Below are 12807 nucleotides of genomic sequence, written 5' to 3'. Positions count from 1 at the left end.
CTAATTCCATCATGTCTCTTTCTCTCTAGACTTAGCTGCTGGAGGCTGGGCTGACCATGTCTGTCTTGCTCACTATCACGCATCACAATGCCCAAAAGCTTGACACACCAAACTGTTCTCTCATGTATCGCTGGTGACTTCCCTGCCTGGTTCCTGACCATCTAAAATTCTCAGTGGATCATAATCAAAGTTGGTCCTTCTCCAACTTTAACATGCAGGAGTCACTGGGGAAGTTGTGAAAATATAAATTCTGATTTCGGTGGTCTGAATGTTTGGTCCTTCTAACAAGTTTCTGATGATGCCAACAGAAACTTGGTCCACGGACATTTTGAGGAGCAAGGCAACACCTTAGCAAATCAAATGATAAGACACATAGGAAAAACACTGTGTAATTCCACTTATATGAAGTACCTAGAACAGTCAAATTCATGGACAGGAAAGAAGCGTGGTTGCCAAGGTCTGGGAGAAGAGTTGTTTAATGGATACAAAGTTTTAATTTGGGATGAGGGATGGTGGTTGCACAACATAAATGAACTTAATGCCAATGAATTATATACTTAGTTTAAAAAACTGAGAGAAAACAAAAAGGCACACATTTATCTTGCCAAGTGGAGTCTGAAACAGGGGCCCAGGGTTGGCACTGGGCACAAGAGATTGCGTCTCTAGATGCCAAAGTCAAGGGTGGCATTAATGCAAACTCTGCCAAGCAACTGACATTAGATAATGGTCAGGGGACTAAACATCAGGCAGTTTCTGACCTAATCAGAGGGCTTCTGAGAGACACAGTTGCTTGTTAAAAATCTGCAGAGCTTAAAGCAGATTTAGCTTGTACACGTAAAGCACGTTTTCTGATTCTAACAAGCTTCACTCCTTTCACCTAAGATCCCAAATAAGGGTTACTATTGGAATGGAAAATTTTACCTTGAAACTGAAGCTCTTAATGCAGATAATGTGTGGTTCATCCCAAAGTGAAGCATACCAGCATCTGATACCCAACATTACAGTGATAATGATACGTCTACATTCACTGAAGGAACTCTCACCCAGCAGTGCCAGCTGAGCTCGCACCAGAAAGTTAAAAGGATGTTTGGAGGTGAAGCCCTTTATTACTGACCTTTCAAATTTTGATGATCTATTATATACTGAAGCAGCAGAACATCATTTACAAGACAAGCAGAGTTTTCAGAATACGTTGAGGACTACAGTAAACCTTACTCCAGATGATACAGATTTTAGGATCACCAATTGTACCTTAAATGCCTCTGTAACTTAAAATGAGTTAACATTACCTGTCCTTATCTTTGCACCTCCTTCACTCTCTGGATAGTACAAGTCCTATAACCACATAATGAAGATGAAAAATTCCGCAGCTATGTGATAGAGAACTCAGTAAGGAAACGTTGGGGTTCAAAACTGGTCTGCTTACTCTTCGAAAATCAAACTATATAGACTGCTGATGCTCGTCAGAAACTTTACTCACCTCAAAAATCAGATTAGAGCTTCCTTACCCTTTTGGGGAACAAAATCAGTTCCCTGCACAAGTGGTTCTAAAGTTCAGTGTGACCCAGATGTATAAACAGCAATTTGATGTGAATTCTTTCAGCTTTTCACACTATGTTGGCTCTCCTTAGATGCCCTAAAACTTCCCTAGACTGAGTACAAATATTTGGTGTATATCTTACTGAAAGAAATGCTTACATAAGAGTTTGGAATGAGCTTTTCTTTTTCTTTTCCTATTCTTTTAGTTTGTAGATGCAAGTCAAGCAACCACAGAAATACTGTTTATGCTGTCCAAATGCCACAAATCTGCCTTTTAAAAACTCAGAACCCATTTTTAGGCCTAGATGTGGCAAGGAAGTTTTGAAGCCCTCTGTAACTGAGTGAGTGGAAAATAACTATATACACCTTCCCACTCTCGCTCTCCCAATCTTGTGCCCTACCACACTGTCCAGAGGACATATGACTGGAAGCCCAGTCAGAGCCTGGGTGATTCTGCTGCCTCAGTGAGACTGTGAACCAGCAGGTAATGCCTACAGAGCAAATAATTAAAGACAAGCCTCCCACTGTCTTGTGGGGCAGGACAGATCCTGGAGAATGAACCTGATGTCTGGAGCTACCTGAAACAGTACTTGAACTAACCTGTGTCTGTTGTTCTGAGCACTAGAAATCAGCAGTGGTATACGGTCAGCCAGGTTAGTGGACTTGAGTGAGGACAATGAAAACGGAGACAGATTTACTGCAGGTGTTCAGACATGTGAACCAGTGAAATTAAACACAAAATAGATGCTTGTATGGTTTTACACAAAACAAAATGAGCCTATTTCCACCTGTTATCAGCAAACCTGTGCTCCTGCTACTGAAACTATTCTCAAGTAAAAGACTAGTGAATAACCCCACATGTGATAGTACATTTCTGATTATTCTGAGGTCACCTTCTATCTTGAACAATCTTTTTTCTCACCATAGTAGACACAGTCAACCAAAACTGTGATGATCATTTCTAACATGACTTTGATTACATTTGCAAATGTCTTGGTGATGATCGTGGATGGAATTATTCTCATCAGCACAGGTTTATCTGAATCCTAATATTTTTTACATGAAGTAAAGTGGTTCTTCAAACTCTAGGCTTTCTCCTTTGGTGTCATTTTAACCATCTTGACACAATACATTCATTTCCCTGGATTATCTCTTTCACTGAGTTTTCTCTCCACTATTTGAAGTCCATGAGGAACAGGCCTATGCAAATTTAATTCCTACCTACCTCATTCTCTCTAAGAGATAACAAATTTTAAGCTTTTATCTCCAGGAAGAACTTAAAGAGTTTCTATCAACACACCCTATTACCTCTCTAAAGTCACACGGAAGAACAGTGAAGGCTTCATTCTCACCTCTCCCCAAACCCAATAGGTAGACCATCTAATAACAAAGTCCCATGTTTTTACTTGAGGGTAATTGTGAGACCAGAGCTCACGCTTAGCAAGGGTGAAACACAGCAGCTTTACTTACAAATACTTCGCCCATGAAACTACCCCAGTTTCATGAGATTTTAGCTAAACAAAACTTGCAAAGCACAAAAGTACATAATTGATTTAATTTAGTTTCAATACAATCAGTAATTGATCCATAACTTTTAAGTGGCAGCAGCCATCAATCCAGTAAACAAATATTTACCTTAAGTTTCAACTAGCTACTCTGGGGGGCTGGGGAAGCACACGAAAAAGTAACAGGCTCTAAGATAGATACCTTGATGACTCACGTAAGTGACATGTCTAACTGCACATAACACACATGCTTCAAAAGACAAGCCAACGATGAATCAACTTTTTATTTCACTGACCGGTACTTCTCTCTCTGATGCTGTATTTAAACTCTTCAGAGTCCCCCAAAATAGCATCAGGTTTCCTATGTCCAGAGATAGGGACCCAGAGGCAAAAGAGGTCAGGGCCCAGGCTGTTTTCAGGTGGGAAGGCGGCAAACATTCCTATGTAGGTCTATGTCAGTTTTTAACTGAAATGTTTTTAAGCTCTCCATCCTGAACCTCTTCTATGGCATCTATGACAGAAATACATCCATCCTCATCAACACAACTCCACAGGGGTGGCGGTAGTGAGGGGCCATTACATAGGTACCAGCCAAACTTCTCATTCAGCCAGAAACTGGACTTCTGGCTCGGTTTAATAACAAGGAGATGCATAAAACTGCAGTGAGTGTCCTGGCTCTTCCTTAAAGTGGGCTGGACTGGATGTAAATGGAAGTACTGCTCATGATAAAGCTGAATTAAGCTCTATAAAAAAATAAAGTTGCTCCTATCTCTATGAGCAGTTTCCAAGAATCCAGGAATGCCCACATCCCGTACCTCAGACATGGCCAATTCCTAATGCACAGCTACAGTGGGAAGCATAAAAATTCCTTGCTAATTTTTAGGGCATGGGGAGGATTGGGCTCTGGGAAAGACACAGGATGGATATTTTTCTCCCTCCCCCCACCTACAAAGACTACGTATCTACACACACACTCAGACACACACACACATCCATGTTCAAGGGAATTTTTCTTCCCTGACTACAGGACCCCAGGATCCAGCCTCCCCCAGGCTGAGACACAGCGCCTTTTAACTGCACAGATGTCGTGTACCAACATACTGCATAAGGCTCCTCTGTTGTCTCATAAATTGAGAGGGCAGGGGCAAAGGGCGTGGATACTCATAGGGGATTCACTTCTTGTCTGAAATCCAATCTACTCGGCAGCACTCTTAGGTCCAGGCTCTGGGAGAGGTTCTGTGGGCAGGATATGGTGGATGACCTGATGGTCCCAGCCCACTGTGGTAAGAAGGGAGTGATTGAGTGGAGACCAAGTAGCATCTCTCACAAAGTCTCTGTGGGCTCGGCTTCTAAACCTACAAGAGAACAAAGAAAAGTGGGGGCTTGGTAAGAGACAGAAGAAAAAAAAACGGAAAGACACTCCACTTCACCATATATGACCTAGTCATCAGGCTAGCAGTGTAGCCACACAAAGAAGACTCCATCATCCAATCCAATCCTATTTTCATAGAAGAAATGACAGCTAGAGCAAGGGTATGATGTGAGTCAGGGTCAGACAGCATCTTGTGGCAAAGAAGGCAGTACCCTCAGATCTTGGGTCTGGGGTCATTTATCCTATAGCAGGCTGCATTCCTACACGTGGTACTTTGTGCAAAAAGCACACAGTGTTCCTTTCTGAGAGATCACTGGAATGCCAGGCTCAGGAATCCCACCTAACACCACATTCCTCTACCAGGCACAGAGCTTGGGAGTCAGTCCCTGGAACAGGGAGACAGTCAACAGCTAGCCTGCTTCCATCACCAAGTCTCCCTGAAAAGAGACAACGTGCTTTTCCAAAGGGTAAAAAGACCCAGCCATCTGCTGGTCCCTCCATGACTCCTGATCATAGGGTCCGTGTCACACTTACACCTCGGAAAGGCCTGAGTCCAGCACAGCAAGTGAGCAGTCCTCACTGACAGAGGCCAGGAAGGGAGCACTAGGAGAGAAGGAGAAGGTTGCGAAAGATCAGTCCATAAGTATCAGGACAAAATTTGACTGGGCAGTCCCCAAACCCCTCTCTAAAGTGACCAGAGAAGGTAGCTTGATCCCCACTTTGGTTTAAAGCCTGACTACCACTCAAGTCTACAGTACAAGTTCCAAGGGAAGATGAGGAAAATGGAGCAAAGCTAGGGCAGAGAGCCATCCCTGCAACTAACCATCCCATCTGGTCCCTCCCTGTAGCTTCAGCAATAACCCAGAAACACAGGCTTTCCAACCACACAGCCCAAGAAGCCCATAGTATAAGTCATTTGGGGTGTTGAGCAGGAACAAGACCATGTTTTAGCCATTTGCAGTCAGAGATCATACAACCCAAAAAACGGACTACAGTCTTAAGAGATCTTTTACTAATTAAGGTCTTTAGCTAAAACAGTGTCTGTTTTAAGGAACCACCCAATCAGCTAATGCTATGCCAACACAAGTATTCTCCCGCACTCTTCCCTTTCCTATCTCCCAGGCCCTTGATGAAAAAGAGTAGTACCTGTGTGGGGAGAACACCAGCCCAGTGACACACTGCGAGTGCACAACAGAGCTGAGGGCACAGCCTGCACTCTTGGTGTCCACAAGGGAGACAGTCCCATTCTCATCACCTGAAGGAAGAAGAGGGAGTATGTCAAGGGGGTTAAGAGAATGGGCTTTGAACTCAGCCAGATCTATATTTGAATGCTGGTTCTTCAATCTTGAAAAAGTTAACTGTTCTGAGCATTCATTTCCTCCTTGGTAAAGTAGGAATAATTAGTCATTTGAGGGTTGTGGAAATTAAAACTATTGGATGAGATAACTGTTGTGTTAACCACAAACTACATCACAGTATACACAGCCAGATCACCAAGTTAGCACAACTATTGCCTACTATGCAATAGGATTCCCTATGTAACAATCCTCCTGCTTTGTGGCCCACTGACTTCTAGCCATGAATATAAGAGCCACACCAAACAATCAGGAATCAAATCTTCTAGAATAAAAATTATCGTGTTCTTTAAAGCTAAACTAAAACTAGTTTTGGATCATCCTACTTTCGCACACCCCCATTAGCATAATTCACTGAGTGCTCAAGTGTGCTGACAGACTGAGCAGCCAGAGCCTCATGTACTATGGAGTAAGCTTTCTTGCTTATTCTCCCCTTCCCAGAGTCAACACACAGTTGGACATGCTGCCTTACCAAAGACAAAGACTTCACTCTGCTGAGGATGCCAAGTCAGGGAGGTAGGAAGGTAGCCAGAGGCACTGCAGCCTGTGAAGGAGAGAAGAAGGGTCTGGAACAAAACTCTGACCTCAGCTTTGAGAAGAAGCTTCGGTGGCGAAGTCACTCTAAATCCCAGGAGCACCTTTATTCAGTTTCCCAAGTTCTGCTAAGGCAGTCCCATCCTCACTCTTGATCCTCACAACCTATCAGCCTCCTGATCTTTCCAGACCTGAGTCACAGGCAAGTTTCAACATAAAGCATGAAGTTGAAAACTCTGGCCCCTTTATTTGCCCATCCAGGAAATATCAATTACCCCCACCCTCAGGAATTAGCCCCTCCTCTTGGGACCCACTGCACAACATGAACCTCAGTGGGAAAGAAAGCAATTAGATCATTCATGTCAGTGACTGGACATCTGGTAGCTTTGCCTTTGACTCTGGCCAAGGAAAGTCTCTTCCAGATGGGTTCCTAGTACCATCATCCCACCACCAGCTCTCAGACTCACCCATCTGTGATGCTGGCTTTGGACAGCGGGTATCCCACAGTAAAATTCTATTGTCCTAGAAGAAGGAATAGAAAAAGGGCTTCACAATCCAAAAACAGCTGCTGGCCAGAAGCCGTCCGTGCTAGACTTAGCACTAAAGGGTTTGGGTGTGGTCAAGGGTGGGGAAAAGCAGCTATATCTTACCTCACCGCATGAAAGAAACACAGAATCCTTGTGGGGAGAGGCAGCAACACAGGTGACCTGCCCAGAGTGAGCTGTAGAGGAGAGGGAACAAGAAGTATGACAGAGGAAATGAAAGCAATCTTATCACGAAGCCCAGATACTATGAAGGGGTAGGAGGGAGGCTGTAAGAACTAGTCCTAGCTAGTCTTATGACGCAAATGAACAAATTCCGTGAGAGTCTGGATGAGACAAAACCTAAGAGGAAATGTTGATAGCATTATAAAACCTCAGTAGACTTGCAGGAAAATGAACGGCTACAGACACGAGTTTGAGTAAGCTCCAGGAGTTCATGATAGACAGGGGAGCCTGACTATCATGGGGTCATAGCGTCGGACATGACTGAGCGACTGAACGGAACGGAACTGAAAGACATGAATGATAAAGGCTGATTCCGATCGGTGGAGGGATTTACAATAAAGACAGCCTAAACAGCACAAGCACACATGCCTCCAGGTAGCATACAAAGACTTCCAAGGGAGTCCTGGACACTCGGGAGTTTTAAGGGCATTTCTCCAGTGTTTTCTCTCCACACCAAACTAAGAAGCTGCCTGTGGTCTGCCAGCACTGCAGACCTCTACTCTCACAGTCATCCTTCTCCCATGTGTAAAAGAAACACACACCTCTCCTCCACCCCAAACTTTACCATGGTGTGATGTTCAGAGCATAAAAACCTACATAAAACAAAAGAGGGTTTTTGTAAGAGCCAAAGAACAAAAGAAAGAGCATCTGGGTAAAATTCTGTGAAGGAGGCTGACCTTTCTTGGCCACACCACGAACACAAGTATTTAGGTACTAATTTAAAAACATGTGAAAGGGTACAGTTTTTCACAATTCTTTTAGGGCTGCACGCTAAAAATGTTAAAGGTCACTCTAAATGTTAATTACAGGCTGTGGAAACCACCTTCTCCAAAGTGATTTAACCATACTCTAAGATAGATGTGGCTCTGCCTTGAGATAGAAAGGTGGGTTCAAGCCACCTTCCATAGAATCCACGGAAAGCCAACATTATGAACAAGAACATACTGCTCACTTGAAAGAAAGCTTTGGGGCAGCACCATGGTGGAGGATGAAAGATGAAAAACTACGTGAGGCCTCTGCCTTTAGGGAATTTGAAATCAGTGGGGGGAATACGAATAAACACAAAGAACTGTCACAACACTGTAAACCAACTATACTTCAATTTTTTTAAATTTAAATTAAAAAAAAAAAAAAAAAAAAGAACTAATGAAAAAGGCTGAAAGGGGCAAGTGTTTATTTAGCATTAGCCAGAAAAACATATCATATGTCTAGGAAACAAAAGGCTAATATAGTAGACTTTGAACACTGGCATTTTAACATTATTGTCTAACTATCTGAAACTCCAGGAGACGTGTTAGTCTGTGGTTTTGCTTTGCACATATCTGAATCATACACTTTGCAGTTAGAATTGGCAGAGATAGGCAGTGAGGGAACCAGTTATCACCTATATCTACGTCTTTCAGTCACACATACATTAATGCCCCATACGTTATCTTCATTAAGATCTGGTATCTTCATGAAGAATGGCTCCCCAAACAAAGTTAACTGCTAGTGCTGTTAATGAAAGTGAGCAAAAAGGGGAAAGTTAATAGAAAATGATGGCTCTCATCTTCTAAAAATGAGATTTTTATGGAGGGGAATAATCAAAAAGTTCAAGATTCATGAGTATCAGAGTTTATACTTGAAGAATGCCTGAGATGTACTGTTTAGATAGCACGATATGCTTGAAGGAGGAATGACAGTAAAAAGGCTTGAATGCCATGACGTGAACCTGAGGTATTAACCTGCAAGCCACAAGAAACCAATGAAAGACCAAAGATGATGGGTCAAGAGATGAAATGAGTGCCACGGTCTAGGTGAGCTAAAGACTGAATGTAAATGGGAGCATAAGAAATGAAAAGGAAGGTCACTGACCAAACGGAAAAAAATTCCAAAGAACTTGGGGACCAACTGATAGATGGAAAAAGGAGGAGTGGAAGAGGACTGGGAGTTTGAGCCTCAGGTGATCAAGAAGGTGATGAGCCTGTCAATTAAAAAGATATAGGGAGATTAAGAGCTAGAGTCAACACTGGGACTTGACCATAGTTTTGGAAGAAAACTACCAGGCAGGAGAGCAAAGAATTGGTGTCCCTGCATCCAAGGAAAGCTCAAAGAGCACAAAGGAGAGAATAAAAACAAAATAGCTACAAAATAGCTACAACAGGAACTAAAAAGGAAAGAAGATGCACTCACCTCGGTATGAATTCAGAACCATCTGCTGAGCAAGGTCCCAAACCTTGATGCTAAGAAGCAAAGGAAACAGAGACTTAATTTGACCTACACTATATATATAAAAACATGTATTCAAATGTATATTCCTACATCTTTGTCATCTACTGGACTTCTGGTACAGTCTACTTTTACAATGGACTGCAAAATCTCTAAGAAAACCTTGTAAGAAACCTTATGAAAGTGAAAGTGAAGTTGCTCAGTCATGTCCGACTCTTTGAGACCCCATGGACTGTAGCCCACCACACTCCTCCGTCCATGGGATTTTCCAGGCAAGAGTACTGGAGTGGGGTGTCATTTCCTTCTCCAGAGGATCTTCCCGACCCAGGGATTGAACCCAGGTCTCCCGCATTGTAAACAAGATGCTTTACCATCTGAGCCACCAGGGAAGTCCAAGAAACCTTATAGGTATGCCGTAATTAGTCACTGGGTTCTTATAATGAGCCCAAAACATTACTTAATGAGGCTAATGTGACATCTAAGACACCCAAAGAAGGCCCAGAAACAGGAGCAATGAGAGCGGGGACCCACCAGAAGTCTTTGCTACCACTGACAGCATGTGTGCCAGAGCTCAGGACACTGACTGTAGACACGATGTCATCATGCTCATACTTGCAGAACTTGCTGACAATAAGCGTCTCATTCTCATCCAGCTCCCACAATTCAACAGCACCTATTGAGGGTGGGGAAGACGGTGAAGGAAACAAGCTGGGGTTACATCAAGACAGCATTTCACTTCTAGGATGCTAAGTTCTCGAAAGACAAGGATGACATCTCCATAATGATATGGATAGCAGACAGTTTAGTATGATTAAATAGTCCCAGTTATTTGGACATTAATTGTCCCACCTTTATCCTTCCATGCAATACCTGCCAACACCTCTATTCTTTTTTTTTAAAACATGAAACCCTCCACTGGTTTGTCCACTAAGTCTGACATTCAAAACAAAGAAAGCAGAATAAAGACATGTAAGAAACTGGGAAGAGATGGAAAGAGCATAGATTGGTTTCAGCATCATCTTTAAGATCAACATCATTCTTGATCTTGGGTGGATACAGAGAAAAACAGTTTCATTCATGTCTTAATTTTGTTATGAATTTTGCTAAAATGTCCACCAATTTAGAATCTTGGGACAGGTATATCCTACCCACACAGTTATTCTCCTTTGGGACCAAAACCTTCAAGCTCCCCCAAGCACGAAGTATGTTGTTGCTACCGTTCAGTCTCTAAGTCACATCGAACTCTCTGTGACCCCAAGGGCTACAGCATACCAGGCTTCCCTGTCCTTCACTAACTCCTTGAGTTTGTTCAAACTCATGTCCATTGATGAGTAAGTGATGCCATCCAACCATCTAATCTTCTGTTGTCCCCTTTTCCTCCTGCCTTCAGTTTTTCCCAGCATCTGGGTCTTTTCCAATGAGTTGGCTCTTTGCATCAGTTGGCCAATGTACTGGAGCTTCAGCTTCAGCATTAGCACTTCCAAAGAATATTCAGGGTTGATTTCCTTTTGCATTAACTGGTTTGATCTCTCAAAAGTCTTCTCCAGCACTGCAGTTACTAAAGATTAATTCTTTGGTGCTCAGCCTGCTTTACGGTTCAACCCTCACATCCACACATGACTAGAAAAAAACGTCGTTTTGACTATATTGGACCTTTGTGGGCAAAGTGATATCTCTGCTTTTTAATACTCTGTCTAGGTTTATTGTAGCTTTTCTTCCAAGGAGCAAGCGTCTTTTAATTTCATGGCTGCAGGCACCATCCACAGTGATTTTGGAGCCCAAGAAAATAAAGTCTGCCACTGTTTTCACTGTTTCCCCATCTATTTGCCATGAAGTGATGGGACCGGATGCCATGATCTTCGTTTTCTGAATGTTGAATTTTAAGCCAGCTTTTTTACTCTCCTCTTTCACCTTCATCAAGAGGCTCTTTAGTTACTCTTCACTTTCTGCCATAAGAGTGGTGTCATCTGTGTATCTGAGGTTATTGATATCTCTCCTGGCAATCCTGATTCCAGTTTGTGCTTCAACCAGCCTGGTATTTCCCATGATGTACTCTGCATATAAGTTAAATAAGCAGGGTAACAATAAACAGCCTTGACATACTCCTTTCCCAATTTGGAACCTGTCCAGTTCTAATTTTCCACATCCAGTTCTAACTGTCGCTTCTTGATCTGTATACAGGTTTATCAGGTAAAATGGTCTGGTATTCCCGTCTCTTTAGAATTTTCCACAGTTTACTGTGATCCACATAGTCAAAGGCATTAGCATAGTCAATGAAGCAGTAGATGTTCTTCTGAAATTCTCTAGCTTTTTCTATGATCCAGCAGATGTTGACAATTTGATCTCTGGTTCCTCTGTCTTTTCTAGATCCAGCTTGAACGTCTGGAAGTTCTCAGTTCACATACTGTTGAAGCCTAGCTTGAAGGATTTTGAGCATTACCTTGCCAGCATGTGAAATGAGTGCAATCGTGTGAATCTGAACATTCTTTGGCATTGCCCTTCTTTGGGACTGGAATGAAAATTGACCTTTTCAGTCCTGTGGCCACTGCTGAGTTTTCCAAATTTGCCAGCATATTGAGTGCAGCACTTTAACTACATCATCTTTTAGGATCTGAAGCAGCTCATCTGGAATTCCTCCACCGAGTATGGGACATTAAAAGTTGAGCCCAGCCCGACCTATACCCCAAGCCTCCATTCCACCTGTACAGCTGAGGAGCAAGTGACTCACCTGAATCAGAAGCCACTAGGATACCTCGGTCCCCTACCCAAGTGAGGTCAGCCACTCCGGCCTCCGTCTGGACTCCAGCAGAGCAGAAACCTTCGTTGGGGGCGGCACAAGGGTCCTTGAAAAGCCAGAGAGAGCCAGCCCAGCAGCGGCCACTCAGGCTAGAAGCCCCGAGCAGGAGCGCCCCATCTAAAGGAGATACCAGATGTCGGCATGAGGAGTGGAGAGGCTCGTTTCCCTGGTAACAGCCCAGCAGCCCGCTAACTGGATCTGGACCCGAGCCCGGGAACGCGGGGCACGGTTGGGGTGAGCTCAGCGAAGCGAAGCAGGGGTCAGGTTGGCAAGCGGGGAATCGAGATGCGGGCTGGAAGGTTTATTCCCGGGAAGGGGCACTTCGGGGCGGGGTAAGGAAACTCCCCGGCCTAGGACCCAGGCTCACCAGACCGGTACCGCGCAGCCTCCAATTGCCGCTCCATACAGGCGGGAGCATTAGGGGGAAGGTTCCACTCCCGGGCTGCCGGGGGCACTAGGGGAGGCGGTGTTTCCTTCCGCATCTCCACGGTTCCAACTTCAATCTAGACCCAAATTGGATGCCCGCCTGAGATTCAGCTCCAGGAGTCCCCACGTGGTTCCTCTCGGGCCTCCGCCCCTCTAGACAAGCTATAGCCTCCCTACATCTCGCGAGATCTGCTTCTAAGAGCCCAGCCGGCTTTCCCGCCAGCACCCTCCCGCAACCGGCTCTCTGCTTCTTATCGCGAGGGGGGAGAAAAGACCGGAAGTTGACGGAAAGGGCACGAAGTTC

At 44.0% G+C, this 12807-nt stretch overlaps 1 protein-coding gene across 1 annotated transcript; it reads right to left on the bottom strand.

The window, feature by feature from the left end:
• Window positions 1–3075: 3075 nt before the first annotated feature.
• On the bottom strand, window positions 3076–12802 carry WDR77 (WD repeat domain 77). The gene is made up of 10 exons (XM_027536194.1): window positions 12445–12802; window positions 12009–12194; window positions 9812–9953; window positions 9245–9294; window positions 6956–7026; window positions 6773–6827; window positions 6244–6315; window positions 5563–5671; window positions 4951–5019; window positions 3076–4399 (listed from the first exon to the last, which is right to left on the bottom strand). The coding sequence occupies exons 1-10, from the start codon at window positions 12557–12559 to the stop codon at window positions 4240–4242; spliced, it is 1029 nt and encodes a 342-aa protein (XP_027391995.1). The 5' UTR covers window positions 12560–12802; the 3' UTR covers window positions 3076–4239.
• Window positions 12803–12807: the final 5 nt, after the last annotated feature.

Source organism: Bos indicus x Bos taurus, chromosome 3, assembly GCF_003369695.1.
Source record: "Bos indicus x Bos taurus breed Angus x Brahman F1 hybrid chromosome 3, Bos_hybrid_MaternalHap_v2.0, whole genome shotgun sequence".
Lineage (NCBI taxonomy): Eukaryota > Metazoa > Chordata > Mammalia > Artiodactyla > Bovidae > Bos > Bos indicus x Bos taurus.
Note: the sequence above shows the minus strand (reverse complement) of the source record. Positions and strands in the feature narration are given on the sequence as shown.